The sequence below is a fragment of the Aethalodelphis obliquidens genome, unplaced genomic scaffold, assembly GCF_003676395.1.
Source record: "Aethalodelphis obliquidens isolate GAN/ISIS:26980383/991018 unplaced genomic scaffold, ASM367639v1 scaffold63, whole genome shotgun sequence".
Taxonomy (NCBI): domain Eukaryota; kingdom Metazoa; phylum Chordata; class Mammalia; order Artiodactyla; family Delphinidae; genus Aethalodelphis; species Aethalodelphis obliquidens.
The window spans coordinates 5,625,483-5,651,111 of NW_020838007.1; the positions used below are offsets into that span (position 1 = coordinate 5,625,483).

The 25,629-nt window shown below is 50.2% G+C and overlaps 1 protein-coding gene across 7 annotated transcripts in view; it reads right to left on the reverse strand.

Annotated features, from left to right (window-relative positions):
- The window catches only part of MTCL1 (microtubule crosslinking factor 1), a 122,779-nt gene that overhangs the window by 34,753 nt on the left and 62,397 nt on the right, over positions 1-25,629 (reverse strand). For 3 of the 7 annotated variants that reach the window (XM_027088441.1, XM_027088443.1, XM_027088445.1), the window contains 4 exons: positions 17,591-17,650; positions 16,400-16,474; positions 11,038-12,312; positions 9,837-9,992 (listed from right to left, as the gene is read on the reverse strand). In XM_027088441.1, coding sequence (XP_026944242.1) covers positions 9,837-9,992; positions 11,038-12,312; positions 16,400-16,474; positions 17,591-17,650 — 1,566 coding nt within the window. Of the gene's footprint in view, positions 1-2,452; positions 2,576-9,836; positions 9,993-11,037; positions 12,313-16,399; positions 16,475-17,590; positions 17,651-25,629 lie in introns of all 7 variants that reach the window. The other 4 variants (XM_027088446.1, XM_027088444.1, XM_027088448.1 and 1 more) reach the window with 3 other exon arrangements.

Genomic DNA, 25,629 nt, shown 5'->3' on the forward strand with positions numbered 1-25,629 from the left:
AAACTCCGTCAGGAGAACTCTCTCTTGGAGAGAGGGCTCACAGCTGACTTATATGCAGACCCCGTTTGCCTTCCACACAGGGGCTGGTACCCAAGGCAGATTACAGTTGTCGAGGCCGAGCAAGGGGGAATCCTTCCCCTTGACTTCCTGGGCCCTGTGGTCCCCACAGCCCCTGACAGAAAGAGGACAAGCTAGTACTAGACTGCACACAGGGTGAGCGCACAGGAAAGACCGACAAGCTACTTCCACGCTTGAGACCTCACCTTCCTACCAGGTATGGGCGACACTCAGGGAAACAAAAGGATTGCTGGGAAAGAAACGTTTTCCATCACTATGTTAGTTGCTGCCTTTTCCACATGGGTATAGACACTCTTCCAAGCGGGAAACAACTGTTACGTGTCAATAATGACTAAGCAAAAGGGTGCGAATAAAATCTTAACCTACAGATAAGGGCACAGGAATAACATCCCTAGTAGCTAAAGTGATACCTGGGATGAAAGCTTTCTGTTGCACAGACCAAAGAGAGGGTTAGAGCGCCAGCCTTATCGTTATCCTAACCTAATACCCCCTCTTGTGCCAAAAGCCAATGGGTGGGTTTGGTTTTGTTTCCCTGAAGAACTTGATGGGTGCTCAGAAGCCATGGGACCATGGGAGCACGACTGTGGCTGCCTGAGGTCGACACCGGTCTGACCGACGTGCTAAAGGCCGGTGACTAGCGAGGCTGCTCTGTGAGGCCCTGGGCTATGCGATCACTTGCATGGCCACTGTCGTGATACCAGACTGAGTTTGCACCTGAAGCTGGGATAACATAAAGCACTGGCGATTTCATTCACGCTCTCAGCAGCCCTGAGTCCCACCCACTGGCTCGCTCCCCTGTGGATGCAGGACAGGATGGAGTGACGAAGCGTCAGCGCAGTTGCTGGAAATCCAGTGTCTGCAATTTATTTTTGTGTTATCTTAGGCTATCGACTGACCCTGGTAAAGTTTCAGCTGCTGCACTAGTGCCGCTAACTCATGCTGTGCAGCGCCCAGTGCATGGCGGGTGCCCCAGGATTGGCGCTGGAGGCGCAGCCCTGGGAAGGGGCTGTTCTCTTGGTCTTTTCATCCCTAACCTCCTGGAAACGACCCTTCCTGACTCCCTGGCTCTGACCTCTCCTCCAGGACCCCACACACTTCCCAAGTCGCAGAGTTCTGGTCCTCTACCCTCGGGGAGGTGAGGGGACCCCTTCCATTCCCCTCTGAACAAGCCTAGATGCCATCTCTCCACCTCCAACTGAGGACTGGGAGACTCTTCACACCCACCCCTTTATCCTGAATCCAAGTACCAGAAACACCTGGGACCCTGCCATTCTGCTAACGGCGTCTCCAGGGATAAATTCACTCAAACATGATTTCTGGTGCAATGCAAAAAAGTTAAATTACGTAGGAATTTACCCTTTACAGAAGGAACATTATTTCGTATTACCTAATAATACATGAAACTTGACCTATAAATGTAACTTTTAAAAAGGGGTGCACGTCTAGTGGTAAAGGAGGGTACCCGGCTCGGCTCTGCGTGGCAAGGTGCAGAAGGGGCTCCCTTAATCAGTTTTTTGACCCATTTAGATAAGCACGACCACAGCAACACGGGGCTTTGGTGTAATGCACATTCCTTGCCAAAATAAGTTCTTGGATACACAGGTACCTTATTTTGCATAGGACATGCATTTAAAGTACCACGGTGCCATTTCAAGATCAACTGGTTTTTGGTTTTCAAGATACAGATCTCTCTCAAGAACAAATACAGAAAGCGGCAGCCACGGCAATTCCGAGCCTGGGTGTCTGTTTACAACTCAAGTAGATCCGGGGTGGCAGGAACTGGATGGTCCTCGGAGGCCCGTGGGCAGTGAAGTCCGTCTCCTAGGAACTCTAGGGAAGGACTGAGTGGATGAGGGATCAGGGGCCAGGAACAGGTTACTCTACAACAGCTGAAAGAGCTGATAAGGCCACAGCTCAGTTAACCGGCAGCTTTCTGAAAACAATGGGTGAATTGTTGATGTTTCTCTCAGAAAATTAACCTAATACTGACAAAACATATCAATCTGCAGGACAGTGAAAGTTATGGACACGCTTTAATGTCCGGCGTTTAGGGCCCTTACTTTGCTTTGCTGGTCTGGCTGCAGGAAAGTTTAGATATTAGGAAGACCTTCCCGAGACCACAATGTCAGCATGGAAGTGCATGCTTTCGAGCAGGGAGGGAGATAGTGATCTTTATGAGATCCCCAGGGGGCAGCTTGAAGGGATGTCCCTTCCACAGGCCCTCCAGCCCCGAGCCCAGGCTGCCCAGCCTGTGCGGGAGACAGAGTCCTTATAAAACACCTCTTGTTCGTTCTCTCTCCCTCTCCCTCTCTGTCTCTCTCTCGAGGGGCCCTGCAGACAGAGAAGGTGGTGCTGAGCCGTGGTCCGTATTTACCTGCCGGATGGTGTCTGTAAATCTCTCTGCCTCCTCTTGATGCCGTCTGGCCACCTGCACAAGCTGACCCTGCAGCTCCTTTATCGATACACTCTGTTCAGGTAAAACGGGGGAGCCCCTGAGCTGATTGGTGGGACAAAGGAAGGGGTTTAGTGGCAGCAAGAACTCGGTCTGAGCTGAAGACACAGGACAAACGTGCACAAGGCAGGGACGCACGTGGAGTGACATGGCACGCGTGGGCGCGGCGGCAGAGAAGTGACTCTCGGCAGCTCCCCCAGTGCCTCGCCTGGGCTCCGCCTGCCCTGCATCTCTCACCCCAGCAGACGGGTGGGTAAGCGGTACCCATCACTTGAGCTTCGGCCACCACGGTAAGACAAACCAGGCCGAGAGGAGGCAGCCCCCATAGCAGCTTCGAGATGGCTTTTTAAATGCTGGTGGCGCCTGAGCTGGCAGTCCTGATGGTCAAGCATGACCCCCTCACACACGGCCTCGTAGATTCACTGCCCAAGTTCACGTGTGCCTCTCAGTTGCATAGTTAATGAGTTCGTACACTTTCCTGTTAGAGTTTTCCCTGCCCCATGGGAGGCCTGTCTTTCCTCCTCACATTCCCACCCAGGATGCTCTGGGTAACCGGCCTGGGGCTCCTTCGCCAAACAGACACACACGGTGCCTTGGAGGAGCTACATAAGATCTGCTTGCTACATTTTAGGTTAAAATACTTAAAGGAATCTTTAACATAATTGTTATTGGTAAAATCCATCTTTTATGTGCAAATGGCAATGAAAGAGGCCGAGCTTCTCCTTTTGAAATGTTTTTCAGAGATGGAAACGGTGTCATATTGAAAATCTCAGTCATCATTAAAATTGAGGCGTGCCGTGCTACTCACTGGTTTCTGCTGCGTGAAGACAGGTGATTTATAAAGCCGGGGATTAGAGTGGCCTGTTGCAAGAAAAACAGTTGTCACTTCGCTAGTTCATTCTGATTACATTTAACTCATCTGTTGTTTCTCACCGAGGGTACCGCTGTTCTCCTCTGATATAAGCTGGTGGTGCCTGGATCGTCATGAGTGAAGATCACATCCCAAGAGTAGGAAATGCAGACAATAAAAGAGCAGAGCACTTGCCCTAGCACAGGGTTGACTACAAGAGAATTTACAGAAAGAAGGATGGAGACTGAATATCAGAGACCCTGGGAACTCACCACTTTGAGGTAAAATGTTTGAAAGCTAAAGATTTAAGGTCATCCTCTTTTCAAGAGACTCAAGAACTACTGAGAACATGAATGCCTCTATACTTTGCTGGTTACTAAATATTATTACTGCAGCCTTTTATATCTACTAGGCAGAGTCTGGGGTTCTCTCTGAAGAGGGGTATTTCTCTACATATCGAATTTACCCCAATGACTAATTTCTCATTTCTAAAAGTTCTATTCTTTTTTAATATGTGGGATCTTTGACAGTACAACTTACTTTTTTGTCCTGTTTGCTGGCCCTTGGTCGATCTGAGAGCCCTTCTTTTACAGTCTCTATCTGCTAATTTTAGGACGTGGAGGTCTCAGAGTGGCTCCAGCTGCTGTTGCGCTAGCGCCATGAGCGCATCTGCGGTGGTGGGGCATTAGCTAGGATCTCGAGTGTGGCCTGGGCTGAGGATGTGTCCGCAGATGGTCTTGAATTTGCAGAAGCCAGCAGCTGAACAGAAATTCTCCTTTCCTCGGGGGTTCTGCAGCTCCAGGTGACATCAGCTTAGAGCCTGGTCCTGGTGAGGCCGCTGTCCTGACGGGTACCTGGGGAGGCTCCACGCTGCTGGGCAAGCTGTCCTATTGCCCCCCCCAACCCCCGTCATGGACAGACGCTTCTTCAGCCTTTCATAAAGGGCAGTTTGCAGGGGTGGTCCTGGTTCATTTCTCTCCCTGTCCATTTTCAATTCTGAAGTCAATTCCAACCCTTGAAGATTTTCCTAACTTTCTTGGGAATAGAGCTCTATATGTAAAAGGACAGTAGATGTTTTATGCAGCACTTTCTATCTACTGAGTGCCTATAGCTTTCGGCTCTATGCTGGGGACACAGCAGTAAGTAAGCGGCCCCCGACCCCTGCCCTCCTGGGGCTTCCCTCCTGCCCCTCTAGGAGTTTGGCACAGGAGTGCTTCCAGGTCACCTGGTTGCTCTTCGGCCGGCTTTACTTTTTTCTTCCTTTTGGCCAGGCCGCACGGCTTGCAGGATCTTAGTTCTCCAACCAAGGATTGAACTTCGGCCCTCAGCAATGAAAGCGCCAAGTCGTAACCACTGGACCACCAGGGAATTCCTCCAGCTTTACTTTTTCTTTTTTTTAAAATAAATAAATTTATTTATTTATTTATTTACTTTTGGCTGCGTTGGGTCTTCGTTGCTGCGCGCGGGCTTTCTCTTGTTGCGGTGAGCGGGGGCTACTCTTCGTTGCGGTGTGCGGGCTTCTCATTGCGGTGGCTTCTCTTGTTGCGGAGCACGGGCTCTAGGCGTGTAGGCTTCAGTGGTTGTGACATGCGGGCTCAGTAGTTGTGGCTCACGGGCTCTGGAGCGCAGGCTCAGTAGTTGTGGTGCACGGGCTTAGTTGCTCCGCAACATGTGGGGTCTTCCCAGACCAGGGCTCGAACCCATGTCCCCTGCACTGGCAGGCGAATTCTTAACCACTGCGCCACCAGGGAAGTCCCAGATTTACTTTTGAGTTACATGCTACTCTGTACATTTAAAATATGAATAGCCTCCGTATTTTAACACATTTGGTACCAGCCCAAAGCTCTGAATTATTAGATGTTAAAACGAGCACTGAAATCAAGCTGATCTTTTAAGAAAAGCAGACCTATTAATTTAGTTTCTACATATTACACTATTTCGTTTGGTTGTCATCTTAATAATTATATAAACTTTTTATTTTGAACAAATATACAGGCTTCTTCAGTGTCGTTCGATTAAAAATGTGTTCCTCTGTTTGAACCTCACCTTTGAAGGGTCACAGAAAAGGACCCTTGAAGTCCTATGAGGATGTTCATCTGGGACATTTGATTCACCTACAGCGGCTCCCATGTCGTCTGTGGAGGCTGATCAACGACAGAAACTTCTAGATCCTCCTCATCTACGACACATTTTACTCTTTTCTCGTCTATTTTTGCTAATGGAACATTAAACTCTATGGACAACTAATTGCTCCTTGTCAGGGTGCCATTACTCCATTGTTACAAAAGCCAAAATACAAACAGGCTGTGGCAGAAATTTCCATCCAGGGCCACACAACCGCCACATTCACAGCATTTTCACGCAACGCAGAGATCTCCTCCAGAAAACACGTACTTCCCCCTTCATCGCCAAGTTCCCGAAGGTTAGATTCTGAAACCATCCTCCGCCCACTCACCTGAGATTCTGATTAAGACATCGAACGCACTGACCTCGTCCCGTGCAGACCGTTTACGTGAATGGACACCCTCCTCAGTGGCCCCCAGGCTGTGGGCTCGTGTTCGTCTCGACACCACAGCCACCTCCCTGTGTTATTGCTGGGAAGCCCGCAGCCCACACCTGCCCCTACGTGGCGTGTCCCACGCCCATTTACACTGCTAATTTCCTGGCCATCTTCAGAGATAGTGGCTTATAAGTTACTTTCCACACTTAAGGAGACAACTTCACTATCTCGATATACCAAAAACAAACAAAAAAGCTTTTCATTGTAGCCACTTATTACACACTGGCAACACTACTTTCTAACTAGGACTCCGTTCCGCCTGCATCCCTGTGACCTCATCTCCCGTGACTTCCATTTCGTTCTGGCCGGTTTCGCTACCCCTTCTTCCCAAAGTGGTTTATCGGGTCAACACCTGCACACACATACTTGGCATAAACCCCACGTCATTTTATCGAGGCTGGTATGTCACAGCTGAGGCCAAAGGGATAGCTCGTTGATTAAAGGACAAGAGGAGGGGCTCAGGAGAAGATCTCTGAGATTTCTGACCCAGAAACTCAATCCTCTGGGCACAGGCTCGGTGTCATTTATGTGTGTAATCTGACCAGTGCCCGTGCTCGGCTACTCCTCATTCAGAACTATTTTTAAGGCACCCCACACATTCCAAACCACATATCCCGTACCCTGCTCTCCTTAACAAATGGGAATCTCTCAGCAGATTTGCCGGGAGCCACGGGGAGCAAAGTCAGGGAAGAATCCAGTGCCACATGAGAATCTCGCTGATATCTACCGAGACGAACGGGCAACAGCAGTAGTGGTCCTTCGGAAGTCTGGTTGCTCTGTTCTCCTCTGAGCAGCTAACTTCTGTGTGGTTGCATTAGTAGGTTAGTGGGTGTTAGCAGGTTGTGACTCCGGCTCTCTCTGGCTGTGACAGTTCTGAGGCTGGGTAGATACACCTTCCCCTCCCCCGAGCTTATCGTGTGCAGTCAGAGGGGCAGACCTCTCACTTCACAGATCTGTTATCTGCTAACACAGTACCCTGGAAGAAGGTAGTGTTTTTCTTTTTCACCTTGTTGTTGTTGCCGCTGCTACTGGTACTGCTAGTACTAGTAGTAGTTAAGTCTGGGCGTTTAGTCAAACACCCAAATCTTGTCAAATAAGCACTTAACTTCTTTCCCCTTTCCCCAAACTTGAAAATCCATAAGGCAAGAAACATAGAAAGCACTTCACAAATGGAACTTGAGAAATTGGAACGGAGAAATTTTCTGAACTTCAGCTTAAGTTCAGAAAGTTGTTTCTTCTTTTAAGCCACTGATCCTGGGGCTCCTATCAGTCCCTCCACCACCCACTCCGAGGAGCTAAGGGCCAGGAGCTGAAGGAAATTCACACGTGTACAGGAGTAGTTGGCTATGCAGACAAACCAGGGTCATTTCAAGGGCAACGGAAGAGGTAGTAAAGAAAACTGCTAACAAGGGGGAAGGATGGATTGAGAGTTTGGGATTAGCAGATGCAAACTACTACATACAGAATGGATCAACAAGGTCCTACTGTATAGCAAGGGGAACTATATTCAATATCCTGCGATAAACCATAATGGAGAAGAATATGAAAAAGAACATATATAACTGAATCACTTTGCTGTACAGCAGAAATGACACCCATGCCACGTGACGTGTGTCTTTAACCCAGAGCAGCTTCTCTGGCTGGGTTTCCCTGCTACCTGACGGAAGCTTTGTGCAGTTTCCATTAGAGCCTCACAGGAAAGCAATTGTTGGCAATGAATTCGGTTACATTTTCATTAAAAGGTTTTAAGAGTTCTGCTCCCTAGAACTGTCCACTGTACAATTCTTTAATCCAAAGTAATATTCGAAGACCAAACTGAGCAGTCTGTCGGGGTGATGTCCACCCCAGGGATGCAGCAGCTCCACTGAGTCCAGACCCTACAAGCGATCTCCACGCGGCTCTTCTCATAAAAGGGAAAACTATGGAGCCATCAGAGGGGTCCTAGAATACGTTTCATCTTTTAGAAAGTATTTTAATATACAATGTGTTTGCATCCATAATTGAGTTTTCTCTTCTGTGTGAAATGCCTTGGTGAATAAAAAATGAGAACAAAGGATGTTTAACTCCTGAGTAATTCTATTTCCCCTTCTAGAAAACGACGCTCCTGGACCTTGCCTTTCACTTTGAGTTTTTTTACTTCCTCATTAAAATGTATAAAATTAAAGGAAACCAGACAGATGCTTAAAAGAAGAAACATTCCACGGCAAGATAGCTGGCCACACAATTAGTCCCCCGGGGGATCTGCATTTGGAAACACCGCCCCCACGGAGACAGAGCTCGGTTTGGAGGTGTCCAGGCCCAGTGGGGACCAGTCCCTGTTGTACAGGCAGCACTCCTCACAGGAGGGGTCGGGGTGGGGAGAGGACTGACCAGGCCCGAGGAAACGGTTCTGGACCCAGTTCTACCACCAGCCGGCTGGGGGGTGGGGAGAATTTGCTGACACTGCATCACACTCTTTCTTCTCATCTGCACAATGAGGGGATTCGTCTGAAGTTCCCTTCTGAGCTACACTGTTCAGTGACCCTAAGTCACATGGCAACAGCTAACTCTGCTAATTGACCTATTACGAAGGTTTAGTTTTCCCACAGCATTGTTTGATTCAACGAAGCATTTCCCTCTGTCCAAAACCACTGCCAGTTTCTGAAGCTCTGCAAAGCACACGAGTCTGGGCAAGCGAGGAGCACGCTCATCACTCCAGCAGGATCCAGCAGGGCCTGGGGGGCGAGGAGCCCTCTGACACTCACCAGAGTGAACCAGACATGGGACATGCCCTGAACGGTGTATCAGAGGGAAGAGGGCTCCAGGGACAGGACCAGGGAGCAGCCCGTGGAAAACGAGGAAGGGCCACGGTGGGCAGAGAAAACGGGCGTCGACACCCCACCTCTGGCCATGGGTTTTGGTGCCAGTACCCCGTGTGCAGGACAGGGCGCAGACGGGCCGGTCGTGGCCTGACGTGTCCTATCATTTGACGTACTCTGATTGGCTAGTTTTTGCTCATTTTTACTGTATATTTATAGTTATAAAATCATACAGGAAAAAAAAGAAAATCGGTACCAGCCACAGGAGCCGCAACACTCCTCGTCCTCTCCCCTGCCTTTTGGGAACTGCTATGATGCCTCAGAGCTGAATGGCAACATCCCCGCTGGGACTGATGAATGAAGACCCTTCATCCCGACCTTTTCTAATGCAGAACATACGGCTCTAACCCTGCAGTAACCTGCCTCAATGGGCAGTACCAGAGCCAGACACTCACTCCTCGGGGCCACCTGTCCTTCTGCACTGGGTTGAATTACTTGCAGGGAAGAGCATTCACCGAGAGGACAACTGTTGCATACAATGGAGTATTTGTGGTGGCTCCGAGCTTTGTGGACATGGGTTGCTATGACAACGGACTGCTGAAGAGCCGCCGGGTCAGGAGAGCATCCCTGATTCTGCCCTACAACTGGAGCACCGGCATGGAAAACGTGGGGCGGGCCCACAAGACACAGGAGGGACATGCTTGGTTTTCAGTCCTGCTTTCCTTACTGCCTGACAAGAAGCCACAGAGCACTCACCAATCAGTCTCATACGCTTTGCCAGAGGACCCAGCAGAACCAGTGCCCCTGCCCTCACCCTGTATGGACCCCTCAGTTCAGCTGCATGCAATGGATTCTGATTCAGTTAAGTCTCCCCTGGTTCCACATCGCCCCCCCCCCCCCCCCCCCCCCTTGGGGCCCCCCCCCCCGGGGGGACCCCCAGGGTTTTTATTCCGTTTAAGCCCCCCCGGGTCCCCCCCCCCCCCCCCCCCCCCCCGTTCCGTAGGGGCCTCGGACCCAGGTAGGAACCCTCACACCATACACGGCAAAGGAGGGGAAGGAGGGGAGGGGGCGTGGCCGCTGGGACCCACCCCTGCTGACCTCCAGGTTGAAGCAGCTCTGGGCTCCGGGCCGGCAGCTCCCCGCGTCCCCGTCGGCTCGACGGTGCAGCTCCCGTGTGGCTCGGAGGTGCAGGGGCCCCCGCTCCTCCCCTCGCTCCTGCCCGGGCTGCCACTCCAGCTGATCTCTCAGTTTGGACTGTTAGGTGCACGGGAGGGATTTGTTTTTTGTTTTTGTTTTAAAATTTTAAACAAAACACAAAGGACAAGAGGGCAGGGTGAGGTGGGGAAGGTAGACAGATGGCTGGAGAACTACGGGATGAGGAAAAGCATGACCAGAGAAACCGACGTAAACACAGCGGCCTCAGAGAGAAAAGAGAACAGAGCCAAGATGAAGCTGAGCAAAATGGCGGGCTGAGAGATCTGAAAAGCAAACAGAGAAAGAGGAAGAAGGCGGCAGCACGCTGGTTATGAGGCGCATGCGATGGGGACGCATGAGTCAGACTCGCCCGCAAGCGCACTACCCACGAAGGATACGGAAACAAGGCTCCTGCTGCTTCCTCTCTGGGTCGCGCGGCGAAAGCCACAGTCCAGGGCGGCGCACGCGAGAGCAGTCCTGGGGCTACTCCACTCGCCGCCCGCTGCTCCGGGGGTTCTCTGCCGCGCTCCTCACCCGGCCGGGCTGTGTCGCAGAGGGAGCAGGTGGGCTGGCTGCCTACGGCCTTCAGGGCTGGACTGTCCCTGGGGCAGTGAACCCAGGCAGGGACGCATGCGCTCCCGGGAAGTCCGCTAATTATCCTGACCATGAAGTGCGTTTGTACTGCGTCTTAAACTCCTCTTTGCTTCTTCGTTGGGATGGCTGGTCGTTCGGGACGCCAAAACAAAAAAGAAGGGACAGACTGCGACGATCCTAGCGCTGCCAGCAGGATTAGCCTTGTGTCAAGAGGGAGGAGCTCTTAGCTAAGAGCAGCGGCGGTGCAGTTAAAAATAAGAGGAAAAGGGAGAAAGAAACAAGGCGACAAAAGAGAGCTAAACCAAAACAAAACAAACGGGGGGGGGGGGGGGGTAAAGAAAAAAAGGAGAAACCCAACCAATAGAAAGGTTTTGGTTGGAACTTGAGGCTTTAGTACAATGCAGGTTTGCGATCATAACCAAGCAGCCGTGAGCAGGATGAGCTGCAGTGCGGCAAGGCCAGCGAGGAGGAGGAGGAGGGAGCAGGGAGGCAGAGCCGGGAGCCCCCTTACCTGCAGGCCCGGGCCCAGCTCCTTCCCCAGGTTCCCGACGGGGGAGTCCCGGGACACGGAGGTCACAGAGGACAGGAAGCTGGAAGACTCGGTGAGGTGGGGCAGAGGGGACAGGCCCTCCCCCAGCCGCTCCACCTGCTCCAGGAAGGCCTGGAGCTCCTTCCTGAAGGCCTTCATCCTCGCATTGAGGGTCCCCAGCAGCTGGGGCTCCTCCTTGGCGCCCTGGACGCCGGCTCCCGACAAGGCCCCACCGCCCTGCAGCGGCACGTCCATGAAGCCGTCGGTGTCGGTGATGATGCGCTCCACGGTCCGCTCCAGCCGCTCGGCCTCGTGCCTGATGTTCGCCAGGCGCTCCGAGCCCTCCCGAGCGCGGAGCAGCTCTGCGGGGCACTCACCAGCCTCCGACGGCTTCCCGCTGCCGAAGCCCGACGTCTTCTCGAAGGTCTCCTCCGAGTCGCTCTCGCCGCCGATGGGGCCCTCCCGCCGGGGCTGCAGCGCGCGGCCGTCCTCCCCGTCGCTCTCTTTCTTGCCGGCGTCGCTGTCAGCGTCGCTGTCGCGGGGACTTGGGGCGCGCGGGCCCGGGGGCGCGACCGGGTCACAGCGTGGGGCGCCCAACAGCAGCGCCTGGTTCTCATGCTGCAGCGTCAGCACCTTCCCGCTCAGCTCCCTGATCTGCAGCCGCGCCGCTTGGAGCTCCTCCTGCAGGGGCGCTCCGCCGCTCGCGCCCCCCGCCGGCCACGCGGGCTCCGGCCGCGGCTCGAACTTGAACTTGCTCAGCTCGTGGGTCAACTGTCGATTGTGGTCCTCGATCTCGGAGATGGACCTCCGCAGCAGCTCCGCCTCCTCCTCCACGAACTGCAGGTGCCGGCGCAGCTCTGCGGAGGACTCCAGGGAGTCTCCGAAGGGCGAGGTCGGAACGCCGGGCAGGGGCTCCCGGCCCGCGGCGTCGTGCTCGTGCTGGCCCCGCAGGTCCTCCATCTCCGCCTTGAGGCCCCGATTCTCCACCTCCAGCTCCACGATCTTCCGGCCCAAGATGCTGGCTTCCTCCTCCACCAGCTTCAGCCGCAGCTTCAGCTCGGCCTCCCGAGTGCTGGGCGGCCCGCCGGCCTCCCCCGTGGGGAGCGGGCTGTCCACGTCCCCGTAGAGGGCCTTGTACCTCTGCAGCTCCTGTTCCAGCCCGTCCTTCTCCCGCCCCAGCCTGGCCATCTTCCTGAGCATCAGCGAGCCCTCCTCTTTGGCAAACTGGAGCTGGCACCTCAGGTCGGCGCTGTCATCCTGCCAGGAGAGAACAGCCCAGAGGACGGTTATCTGAAAATACCCAGTGTTCCTGTTTGTGACGATTTCCCTCGCACCTCGCCCCCGACACACGCACACACAAAACACCGATCTTCCCATCAGTGCGTGGAGTCGCTCATTAGAGGGACCACGACAGAGCCAGGGTGAGCCCGGGGCCTTCACGGGGGCACCGGGGACTGCTGGTGGTGGCTTTGTCACAGAACAAAGGAAACCAAACAGTTTGGAAAAACGTGCACATGAAAACCATCACCCAGGAGATGAGTGAATGAGATGAAACCCAGCCCCGTCAGCAACGCGGCGACCCCCCCCCGCTCCGCCCCCTGTTACTTTGTGGGTCCACCCTGACAAGTGAAAGACCCCAGACCCCTTGCTCAGCCTGGGGCAGGTAGACAGGCCTCTGTGGCCACTTCCACCTGTTGCCACTTACCTCCTACCTCATCAGAGGGGTGGGCCAGCACCTCACAGGTATTAACAGGATGGGGAGGCCAGGTGACCCCAAATCAGAGCCCGGCTTTGCTGGAACCTGAGACACGGCAACCCAACTCTCCTCCTCCCCTGCCTCCCCTCCCCCAACGAATCACAGGGATGGCATGAGGACAAATCATGAGATGACGGGCATGAGGGTGCTTTGGAAGCCGAGTTGCACAGTAAGTACCAAGCTCTGACGGTTAGTATGAAATGGTTACTGCAAACCTAAGCCCGGGTGACTCGCACCCTCCTCTCCCCATGCGAACTTGACTTTGGTTATGTTCTGCGCCTTTAGTGGCTGTAACACAGCACGAAATTAAACTCAGAAACCCAAGGCAAGGTGTTAAGTGGTTTAAAACCTGAGAAGTGGTGGTCATCGGGATCCCAGAGGATTCTGGAGGGTCACCGGAGCAGGCTCGCGGCTACTAAAAGCCCACACTGCTCGGCTGCGGTCAAGAAGGCAGTTTCTGGAGCAACTGGAAAGTGGACTCTGCCTGCGCAGCGCAGGTCTCAACGCCCTGAAGCTGCGTGAACTCTTCATATTCAGTGGCTGGCAACAGTGACCGATTTCACGAATCATTCCTCTGGGATTGGCTACCAAGTTTCAAAAGGCTGTCATGGGGTCAAAGGCTTAGGCAAAGGCTCCCCCTGCCACACAAACTCAGTGATGCGCTGGGTGGTGGTCACACCCCATCAACCCAGGGGAGGGAGAGTCGTCATCTCCACGGCAAGTCAGCCCCCCGGGGGAGGATGACTCTTCCAGATCACTTGTGTGCAAACAGGCCCGCAGGGCTGGTGCAGCCTCCTCCTCAGAGAACGTGGCTCATTCTCCGCCCTGTTCTTGTCGCTCGCTTACCATTGCGCAGAAAGACATAGAAACACCTCCCCGGGTGCCCACACCTTTCCTCCTCCTTCCACCCCTAGACCCCTCCTGCCCGAGCCACAAACCCATGGAAGGAAAGAAAAGCAGAGTGACAGGTTAAGATTCAAAGAAAAATCACAGGCCAGCTGTGAGCCAGAACCACACGGAAAGCAGCCCTGGTGCTGCCCGCGCACCCTCTGAGGGACTATCTCTCACGCCACCTCTTGGCAGAGGGCCTACCGGTCCCGCTCCTTCTGTCCACGGTACCACGGGCTGAGCGCAGAGCCCTGGGGAACCAGCCCCTTTTGTCCAAAGCAGAACCCTCAATCAAGGTCGTTGTGAAGGTCAAAAGGAACAGCATATAGCTGACTAGTTTGTATGTAGCCAATCTCCACACTCGAGCACGCTGAAGCCAACCTTCTGCTTTGTCTGAAACTCAATTAATTTGGGGAAAAGGAGCCAGTAATTCTGTTTTTTTTTTTTTTTTTCCTGTTCGCACATCAGGAGAGTTACGTATAAATGTCACTGGGAGGAGAGCATGGTCTTCGTGATCTAAGAACTTTTCACATTAAGGATCTGGGTTGTTTTTGGTTAGGCAGACATAACAAGGGTGTCTGTGACCTGCTCAATGGAGCAAGATGGGTGATCACTGCTGGGGTAATGATATATATATATTTTAAAGGGCCTACATCGAATACACGGGCTGTAAAAGACATACTCTATTTAATCCTAAGGGGAAAAGCATACTTATTTGTTGATTCATTCATTCCTTCGGTAAATACTGAATACCTACTATGTACCAGAAATTGGCATGTTAAACAACCCAGTTTCTTAGAACTTTTGAGAGTAGAACAATCAAAAGCATCTTTTCAATTTTTGGTAAACATAGATTTGTAGGAAATCTATTGTATCCAAATACACAGAGAGGTCTTTGTTGTCACAGGAAGGAATGGAGTTTGAATAAACTAAAATACATATCAATGGAGATAGATTGTCAATACTTTGTAAATGAATCAGTTTGGAGGTGACAAGTCTGGGATAGGAAGACCCTTAGCCCCATCATTAACTTGATAGCCAGTGTTTGTACTGTGTCCAAAATCACCTAAACGATCCTATCTCCCCGGAAGCACAGAAATTCAGCTTCGTGCCTGGGGACAGACGTGGAGATCAGAGAGGAGAATGTTGCCAGCCACAAGGGAACTCCACCTCCAGCCCAGGACTCAAGCCTGGGCGGACCCAGGGATGGGCAGGGCCCCAGCCGTGACAAGTGTCCTGACCCTACTTCCCTGGAAACTCACAACTGGTGAGGCCTTGAGACGGTGGAGGCCAAGGGGCAGAGTCACCTGCACAGTTCAGGATGCTTTTGTCTCAAACCAAGATCAGAGGGTCTCAGGCCATCTCTCCTGAGGGTTTCCCCCAAAAGTTGAACTGAGAAATCGGGGAAGGCACACGAGAGGCACATGGAGACTGGGCCTTCCCCAAGGGTTCTGTACTTGGTTGTAAATACTCATCTGCACCCGCCTTATACAGGTAAAAAAAGAACCCAGAGAGCCCTCAAATTGCCTTGATTTCCAGAAACCTCACACCATCCGCCCCCGCCCCCTCTCTGCCATTCCCCACAGTCTGATTATAAATTACAACCATCCTTCTCTGTCTCCTTGAACTTAAACCCAGGTCAGGTAAAGAAACAAGATTCTATGATAGGGCTTCCCTGGTGGCACAGTCGTTAAGAATCCACCTGCCAATGAAGAGGACACGGGTTCGAGCCCTGGTCCAAGAAGATCCCACATGCCGTGAAGCAACTAAGCCCGTGTGCCACAACTACTGAGCCTGGGCTCTAGAGCCCGCAAGCCACAACTACTGAAGCCCGTGCACCTAGAGCCCGTGCTCCACAACAAGAGAAGCCATCGCAATGAGAAGCCTGCTTGCCACAACTAGAGAAAGCCCGCTTGCAGCAACGAAGACCAACACAGCCAAAAATAAAATGAATTTTTTAAAAAAAGATTCTATGATACCTTAGTGAGCGTCCAATTCATAGATTACCTGAGGATTGATCAAATATCCCAAAAGCCTTCCTGTTCCTTAAAGAAACTACCCACATACGAGAAATTCTAATAGAGGATTAAAGCATGCTTCATTTCTATGCAACACCCATGCATTACTAGGCCTGACTAAACCATGACTAACGCAGTTTTTGACGGAAAGGCCATCTCTGAAGCCAAGGGAGTGTGTGGCTTTAACAAAGGGATCAGACTTCCTCACTCAGTGGAGGCGGCTGGAGCAGTGTTTTGGGGGCTGGGTGTGTGGGGAGCTGGGCTCAGCCTATTCTGGGGCGGGAAGCCAAGTCCTTCTAATAAGATGGGGAATCACAGCCTCAGCTAAAGCAGCATGGGCTGGATACCCATCTTATCTTGTAACTGAAGACTTTCTAAAACTCAGCCAAGACTCCAGGGGAGGGGTCTAGGCTGATCTCAGGCTCTGGTTTCAGGAGATGGTCCGATAGCTCCAGGAATGCAGCGTGAAAGCAGGTCCAGTAACCTTCCCACGTGACACACCTGGTGCAGGCAGAGAAGGCAAGCAGGGCATGGAGGGGAGGACACACACAGGGCCACCGCCGCCACCACCAGCGGAATGGCCTTGACAAGCGACAGAAATATATCGCTACGGGTATATATTCTTTGGCTTGCAAGTCTGCCGTCTGGCCAGCCCCCCAGCGCTGACTGCGCGTGCGCCTACCTTGCGCCGGGGCGCCAGTTTCCTCTGAGTTCTGGCTGCGGACCTGCAGTTCCCAAGGCGCTCCGTTCCACCGCTCTGCCAGACAGAAACTCCTTGCTCAACGATCCCGCAGGCTGGGCACTTAACCTGCTCCCGAGCCCGGGTCTCCCCTCTCCTGTCCCCAGCCTGACTGACCCTCGGGTGAGTACACTGCACGCTGTCCATCCCGCGATGGGTAGAGGCGACCCTTTTAAAGAGAAGCTCTTCCCTGGTCAGGAGCCAGTACGTTGAAACAGACTCAAAGCCCAAGGGGGTTGAAGCTCCCAGGAGTGGGGACGACAGATTTTAATGTCGCCCTTCTTAGCGGATTCCAAAGGGAGATTTGGGGAGCAGAGACGTGGAGAACAGTTAACCTCTGGCATTCCTCCAGCTCACGCAGCCAGGCCCTCCGTGAAGGCTGCTCTGGGGATGGGGGACTTTGGAGAGGGGAGAAAGCAAAGGGAATCAGGTGTGGGATTCACAGGGAGGCCGGCCCCGGGCCTCGGAGCTCGTAGTTTCCTGGACTTACTGCATTTCTCTAATTAGTCCTCGCTCTGAGAGCTCAGGAAGTTGACACCCCAATGATGCCTTGTTCTCGCCAACACCTAATACTAGCAGCAGTTTTTTTTTTTTTTAAAGAAGGAATCCAGCAAAGCGAGTGTTCAGAAAAGCTAAGGAAGTGCTGAAGGCCACGTGCCATGTGCACAGAAAGGGCCCCACTCTTACCACCTTAGAGAGAACACCTTGTTTTCAATTTAAGACACCCTTCAGTTTGTGCATTAAAAAAAAAAACCAACACTCAAAACGATGCTTTATGGATGACCCGACACAACGGCAGCTGTGCTCTTTTACTGCTTTACTGTGTGAATGTCTTCGAGGCCAGAACACTTGCCACCAGCTGTGAGCATGGCAGAGCCCTGCCTGAACGGCACGCAATTATGCTGCTCAGGAAGCCGGTTTGCTCTCCTCCTTCTTGAAGGAACCACCAGCTGATCGGTGAGAGAAACAAAAGAGCTGTTGGTTTGGGAAGACAGTTTTCACCCCACAGAGGCTTTGGATGAGTCCAGATGTTGGGGCAGCTCATGTTTCTTTGACGATATTGAAGGTGACACTAACACTTGAGAAAATTCAAAATGAGGAGACGTCGTAACATGAGAGTGGAACGCTGCTTACCTGAGTGAAGGCTTTCTTTTCTTTGTACATTTCCCGGCTGCCTCTTCTCTTCAGGGAACTCTGAAATAGATCCAGGTGACATTCTGTTACGGAGGAGGGGGGGTCACACGGGGGAGCCGGCACTAGGTGGCAGGTCCCCACTGGGAGGGGACACACACAGTGGACGGAGGCTCTTTTTGTCACTGGAATCAAGAAACAAACTAGAGTCAACAATATAAAGGCAGTCGGGGGAATTCCCTAGTGGTCCAGTGGTTAGGACTCCGAGCTGTCACTGCCGTGGCCTGGGTTCAATCCCTGGTCAGGGAACTAAGATCCCACAAGCCACGCGGCACAGCCAAAAAAGTATGTAAATATAAATACAAAAGAATACAATACAATACAGTAAAGGGAGCTGGGTGAGCTCAGGGAGGCCTTCGCATCCTGAGAGGCTTTAAGTCCTGATTATTGCATTTGGGGTTTTCCCCAATCCTTCAGTTTCATGAAGGAGGGAGTCTTGGGTCATTGTGACTGTGGAGGGGAGACGGGAAAAGGAAAAGGGTAGGAAGTTTTGGGTAGAAGATATGTAATGTTTCTGGAGCTGCCTTACCTTCCGAATTATGTTTTGTTTGGGCTAATATCAAAATGAATTACCATTTCCTGAGTACCTGTGGTCAGCAGTGAGGTGAAAAGTGGTCGGAGGGAGAGACGGTGGCCCTTGTTTACGGAGAATCCAGGTTGCGACATTCTCCACGACCCCACGCCGATTCCTGATTAAACATACCTCTTAGGTCTTAGCGAGTTCATCATTTCTTCATGTGGGAAGCGGCCAGGCTGGGTCCCCGCCTAGTTTTACGTGCGTTACAGCGCACCTTTGCCTGCTATGGGCAAGAAGCGTGTCTGAAGTAAATCAAAAGGCCAAGGGATGCCTGAGACAGGAGCACAGGGAGGCAAGGCAGTTCCCGCTCACGCCAAGTGCGGAGCCAGAAAGAACGGCTGGAAGGAGAGCCAGAAGCTCTGAAGGGAAGACAAAGGAACCTGAAACCCGAAAGGATGGGTGTCATCACAGCACAAGTTACAAGAAAGCAGTTTGGAAAGTTAAGAGACTCCCCCCACGGCCAGCTTCACCTGAACGAGGGGGACCGGGGTCCCCTGGGAGCTGACCCAGAGAGGGGCAGTGCCCTCTCTGCTTTGTACCTTTGCTGCACCCCGCACACCGCCCAGCCTGGGAAGGAGGCTCTCCTGCAAGTCGCCTCCGTGACATCAGATCTCAACGTTAATTCACTCAGTTCTGTGTGCATTACAGTGTCTCGATGTCAGAAGGTTAGACCGTGCCATTTATTGGATGAATTTCAGGGTTAAGAAACAACTGAAATTCTAGCTGCCCCTGAGCCTCTCGGAGGCTGGAGGCCTGGGGAGAAAGGTAACTGAGATAAGGGATGAGAAAGCAGAGAGTCAGCACGGGGTGTGGGCGCCCCCCGGCCAGCCAAGGGGGGTGGAGGCTTGTCCCTAAAACCCCAGCTGCAGAAGTGGCTTTCTTTCCTTTAGCTTTTTCTGTAAAAGCAGGGTCAGACTACAAAGAGAATCACCATCTCCTCCAACAGGTGACGTTGAGCCTGTCTTAAGAAGAGCTTGAGTTTTTGTACCCATTGTAAGTAGGTTTTCCAAGATTCTTCACGCTGCAGTGAAGGAGTTTCTTTGATCTGAATAAGCCGAGTGAGATGAACGCTTCCGACTATAGAGAAGAGTTACGATAAAGCATCAGGGAGAGCGGCTGTTCCCGAGGCTTCAGCCTGAGGGGTTTAATTCTGGGACTGTGGTCGCAACCAGGGCCCACAGTGACTGCAGCAAGCCAGCCTTCTGCAAGCCGCCCTCCCGCATCACATCTTCCAAGAAACGGAAAACAGATTCTGCACTTGCTGAAAGAAAACTGTCTGGAAGCCAGAGGAAAGCTAGAAGTGGAGACAGAAGTTTCTGAAAATCTATGCAGAATCACAGTTGCTGCGTTTCGGTGCTGGAGGAAGGGGCGCTTTCTGGGGGAGCTCCCGCTGGAGGGGCCCGGGCACAGATTCCTCTGACCCGCCCGGGTGTCTTTCTCCCTTGCCCTGCCCTGAGCAGAACTGCCCAAGTCCTGTGATCCATCTAGCGAATCAGGGAACAGGCAGGAGTTTGGGGGACCCCCAACACAGATCTCAGCCACAGTGGCAACTGCAACAAAAAACACTGCAAGGATTGAGATTAACCAGCAATTAAGAAACCATAAAACTTTGCTGATGGACATAAATGAATGCTAGATGTTGTCTGATGGGAAGACCTATGTTACAAAGATGTCACATTTTTCCCAAATAATTTTATAAGTCATTTTAACCAAACTCCTCTCTGTCTCCATATATACATAGTGCAACATATATACACACAAATAGTATGTGTGTGTGTGTGAGTATATATACATACACACACAAATACTTTCTGTATATTTGTAAGGGAGATAAGAGGATGGAAGGACTTGACAGAAAGATTAAAAATTCAACTAGATCAGGGACAGGCAAACTTTGGCCATCAGCACCAATGAACCCACAGCCTATTCTGTGACTAAGTTATACTGGAGCACAGCCTCATCTATGGATCAGAAAAAAACAGATCTATACCATGTATTTTAAAAAATTCCAGATGATTTAAAAATCTAAATGTAGAAATCACACACACACAAAATCCCAGAAAGAAAGAGATGAATTTCTATTTGTTCTGGGGGCATGAACTTTATAAACACAAGAAACAAAAGCTGAAACATCCAAGGAAAAGATAGAGTGGATTTATAAGATTAAAAGGTTTTTATATTATCAAAATAAACCACTTACAGTATTAAAAAGCAAATGATAAAATGGAAAAAAAGATTTTTCAAACACAAGACAGACAAAAGAATACTATTTGGCAAGCAATAAAACCATCTTAATAAGAAAATAAACAAATGGCCAATAAACACGATGACTAGTAATTAAAACAACAAGGTATTGTCTCTCACTTCGAGATTTATGGACCAAAAGAAGTATGACATCCAGTGTTAGCAAGTAGCCCCAGAGGCCGCCGCCCCCGACTGATCAGCGAGTCAGGGGCCGGCGAGGGGTCCTATAGCACTTCCAGTGGGCAGCTCAGCCTGACAAGTGCATATATCGTCAGCCAGGAACCCCACCTCTGGGAGCGTACCCTAAGGAAAAACGCAGAGATCTGTGTGAAGATTTGAATGAATCAAGAGTGCTCGTGACAGTACCTTTTATAATAGTAAATGAATACCGCGTAGGTTGTTAAAATGAGGTTTTTGAAGAATACTTAAAGATGCCAGAAATATAATACATTAGAAGGAAGATGCAGATGACAAACACCATGTATTTTGTGACTTCACTTTATATCTAATAAGTTATAAGTATGCCTACGGGGAAGGGGGGTGGGATGAATTGGGAGATGGGGATCTACGTATATACACTACTGATACTATGTATAAAATAACTAATGAGAACCTACTGTACAGCACAGGGAACTCTACTCAATGCTCTGTGTTGACCTAAATGAGAAAGAAATCCAAAAAAGAGGGGATATATGTGTATGTAGAACTGATTCACTTTGCTGTACAGCAGAAACTAACAACACTGTAAAGCAACTCTACTCCAATAAAATTTTTTTAAAAGTATGCATATGCATTACATGTGTATGTGAGAAAAGTAAACTAGAGAAATGTATATCAGAATGTTAATAGCGATCCTCTTCGGATGATAGAATTATGAGTGAGTCAATAATTTTCTTTTTTGGGGCTTTTCAAAGTCTCCAAATTATCTACAGTGAACACTATTTCCTTTGCAATTAAAAAAACACAAAAAACAGGAAATTAGAATCCGTTTGTAAAGAGGTCAGAGAAAAGAGGCTATCGCTGATGTCCTACGTAGGGTTTCAGTAGCGCTTCATTAGAAGTTATCTGCCAACTTTTGGGTCTCTTTCCATAAGATGATATTGTTTTTATTAGTCTGGTTCTTGAGGTATGACTGGTACATATACGGTTGGTGAAAAAGACCAGGAAGCCCCCCGAGGACAGCAGGAACCGGCCAGGTACTCCACGGCACTGCAGGCAGGTGCCAAGCCGTCCTGAGCCCCCGGCCGGGGTGCAGGCCCCTCTGCGCTTGCGCCTCGAGTCTCGCCCAGGCAGGGATCTGTGCTCTGGGTGCACTGGCTGGGGACCCTGGGTACAGAAGGAGTTGTATGAGCATCATGGCCGGTTCACCCCTCTGGATGACTCAGATCCAGTGGAGTGTATCTACCAAGAAACAGTAAGGAAACGGGTGAATGCTGACTATCAAATAAACACAACCCAGAAGGGCGGCTCCCCTGTGATTCGGTCCACTCTTCCTTTTTAGTCTGGCCAACTGCCAACAAATCAACTCTCAATTCCTACTGAGAAGGGAAAAAAATTGAGTTTGAATCCAAATTGAATCCATCTATGCTGATGCATTTGCTGAGTACCGAACGTGATTAAATAAAACATGAAGTTAGGCAATTTGGACTTGAATGTCAATTCTTAACGCTTCCTACTTCAAGTGAGCCAGTTTCTTCCAAGCGATTTCAGAAAAACTAACAAGCTCTCAATTGCTACAACGTTTCAGAGACAGGCTTTGGGCTTAAAATTTAGATTGGGAGTAAAAGGAGGCGGATGGCCCCCACTTGCCACACCTAGAGAAGGCCCTCGCACAGAAACGAAGACCCAACACAGCCAAAAATTAATTAATTTTTTAAAAAAGGAGGCAGATGAAATTTAGAATGCTGTAAATCATGAGTCAGTATGGGAAGAGTAGGGATGGAAGCAGAAGATTCCAGAATTCTTAGATTCTTATTATTTAGAAAGTTGTTTGGATATGGGGGGCTGGTTTGCAACACACAGTTATACCATCAGAATAAGAAAATGAAGGTGCCTAGATCTTCTTCCTTTTAGGAGGACATTATCAGGGTTCATTTCTCCCACATTACAGTTCTCGTTATGTTAAGAGATGCGAAGGAAAGGGATTACCAGGTTCTCCTCCAGCCGGAAGCACGAGGTCCCGGCTGGCAGACGTTCCCTTCCCTTTCGTCTTCTCCACTGGCCCCTAAACATCTCCCAGGGAGACTGGTTCCCTTCACTCTGCTGAAGTCAGCTGCACCACAGTTACACCGCTGGCTCCAATACACAAAAGCCCCTGGGATTCTGGGGAAAACCCTCCAAGGCCGCAGTGGGAAGGACACCTTTCTCCTCGGCCTGCCTGGGAGGATAGTTACGATGTTAACAACTGCCTCTTGTTGGATTGCTTATTCGTGTCAGGCCGGATGAACTCTCTCCATACATGTAACCTAATTTACTTCTCACAGAGCCCCGAGATATATGATGTATAAACTATGCTCTTATCACTGGTTAACAGACAAGAAGACACAGAAGTCAGGTCATGTTTCAAGGTCCCCCAACTTGGAGGTGGGGCACCAGCCTGACCCTGACTCCTAGCCCTCTGACCCACAGAGCCACGCTCCAGGCCCAACAGCCCAATCTCCCCATTTGGTCTGGTTTTCTTTTTGTCTTCTTGAGGCTTCTGAGACCCAAATGGCTGGGGTTTTTCATCCAACTAGTCTCTCCTTTCTTTAGCAAAAGAGCACTAAGGACTATTACAGGAATGGTTGCAAACTGCTCAACTCACGAGGTACCTCGAAGCAGTGAAATATTTGCTGGCGCTCTTGATTTCCAAAGGATCTGAGGCTGCAGACAGCAAAAGTCCTTACTTGGAAAAGACAGAAAACTCATTATCAGAGGACAAAATACCACAAAGTAAATGAGGAGAAGAGGAGGAAAGTTATACTGAGCCGCTTCGGCAGAAGAAAGGTACAGCTGGGTGGGGACCCCTCAGCCACGACGCAGAGGGGGAGGCCAGGGGAGCAGCTGCCCAGCCACATGCCACACCGTCCAGGGCCGTGAGGCCCGCTCGGATGGATGGGGACCGCCAGCACACCCAGCCTATCAGACACCACTTTCTCCTGGGAGAAGAAAGGACACGATGATAAAAATGACAAGTCACAGGGCTTCCCTGGTGGCGCAGTGGTTGAGAGTCCGCCTGCCGATGCAGGGGACGCGGGTTCGTGCCCCAGTCCGGGAAGATCCCACATGCCGCGGAGCGGCTGGGCCCGTGAGCCATGGCCGCTGAGCCTGCGCATCCGGAGCCTGTGCTCCGCAACGGGAGAGGCCACAACAGTGAGAGGCCCACGTACCGCAAAAAAAAAAAAAAAAAAAAGACAAGTCGCTGCTCATGCAAATTTGGGGACTGTGACACATACATGATTTGTAATAGGGCTGGTGGATTCATTTTAAACCTTAGAGACACGTGTCTGGAGGCCTAGTAATAAGACAATTGTTGGTTAAACCATGTCACAGCACAGTACTCTCAACCAGACATCACAAAATAGAGACGGTAAAGTAAAACTACAAATTATCATTAATACGTGAAAAGAAACATGAAAAATCATGACTACTGGAAGACCAAAATGATGATTACAGCAAAAACAAAGTGTCCGTTCCCCAGATTATAGGAATCTCAACTCTCGTTGTGCACAAACACATGTAGGCACTCAGCCACACCACCAAGCATTACATGAAATACTGAATTAGAATCCACATTTCAGAAGCCTGACTCACTTAGTAGGTGATCAGTAAGGCCCTTGGGCATTCACGGAGGAGGCTGCAAATCTATAGAAATGTTTCCCATTTGCCTATCAGAACTGAAGAGAAAGCTCGTGAATTTTTTTTTTTTTTTTTTTTTGCGGTACGCGTGCCTCTCACTGCTGTGGCCTCTCCCACCGCGGAGAACAAGCTCCGGGCCCAGCCGCTCCGCAGCATGTGGGATCCTCCCGGACCAGGGCACGAACCCGTGTCCCCTGCATCGGCAGGCGGGCTCCCAACCACTGCGCCACCAGGGAAGCCCAAGCTCGTGTATTTTTAAAAATAATCTGTTCCTGGCTCCCACTGGTCTACTGGAAAGAAATCTACTCGCCCGTCCTTCAAGACAGGCCAACTATTTCCTATTCTGATGAAATACAGAAGTTAGAAGTACTTTGAAAAACAAAACCAAAAAATACAAATAAATGATATATTCAAGTGTTGCCCCCTTTTCAGAGAACATTCATCACTGATTTTTCTTTTCAGGTGCATGACACATGAGAAAATACTTGGCACTCGAAAAGAGCATAGGGAACAGTTCTGATTTACCTACGGTTCTATTTCACAATAATCTGCCATTGCACCCTGTGGACCTTCTAATGTGACTTGAGCATTGTTCTAAATCACAGACCTCACTGTTGTACTATTACAGTGTAGGCACATATTTGTCAAAACTCAGGGAATATAAACTTAAGATGTGTGCATTCACTATACGTAAATTAACTCAAAAAAAGTATCAGCAAAAATTAAGCTCCAGTTAACGTGTATTGAGGGAAAAGTGGTGTCTACATTTTCAAATGCATCAAAAAAATAATATGGGTTAATAGATGGATGAAGATATTTGATAAACAAATACAGTAAAATGCTGAGGTAGAATACAGGTGGTGACTAGACAGGTGCTCACTAGAAAATTCCTTAAACTTTATGTTTGAAAACTTTCATAATATTCAGAAGAAAAACATGCACGTTTCCAATTTCACTGAAAACAGTTAATATAATATTGCATCGCCATTATAAATGATTACTAAAACATTTTAATGACGTGAGAAATTTCCCACAAAATGCCAACCTTTGAAACGCAGGATGAAAAACAAATTTAATATAATCTCATCAAGATTAAATATTTTTGTCTTTGAAATGTTTAGAAGCAAATATTACACTAAGATGCTAACAGGTCTTATCAATGGGCAGTAGAATTATGAATGACTTCATGTTTTTCTTCATAGATTTAAAAAATTTCTCTGAAAGAGCCAAAATTCATATGCTATTTTTTTGGATCAGAAAAGATGTTCTATTTCGGAAACAACAGAATTGACTCGTGATGCAAGCACCCGGCTACACCGAATGC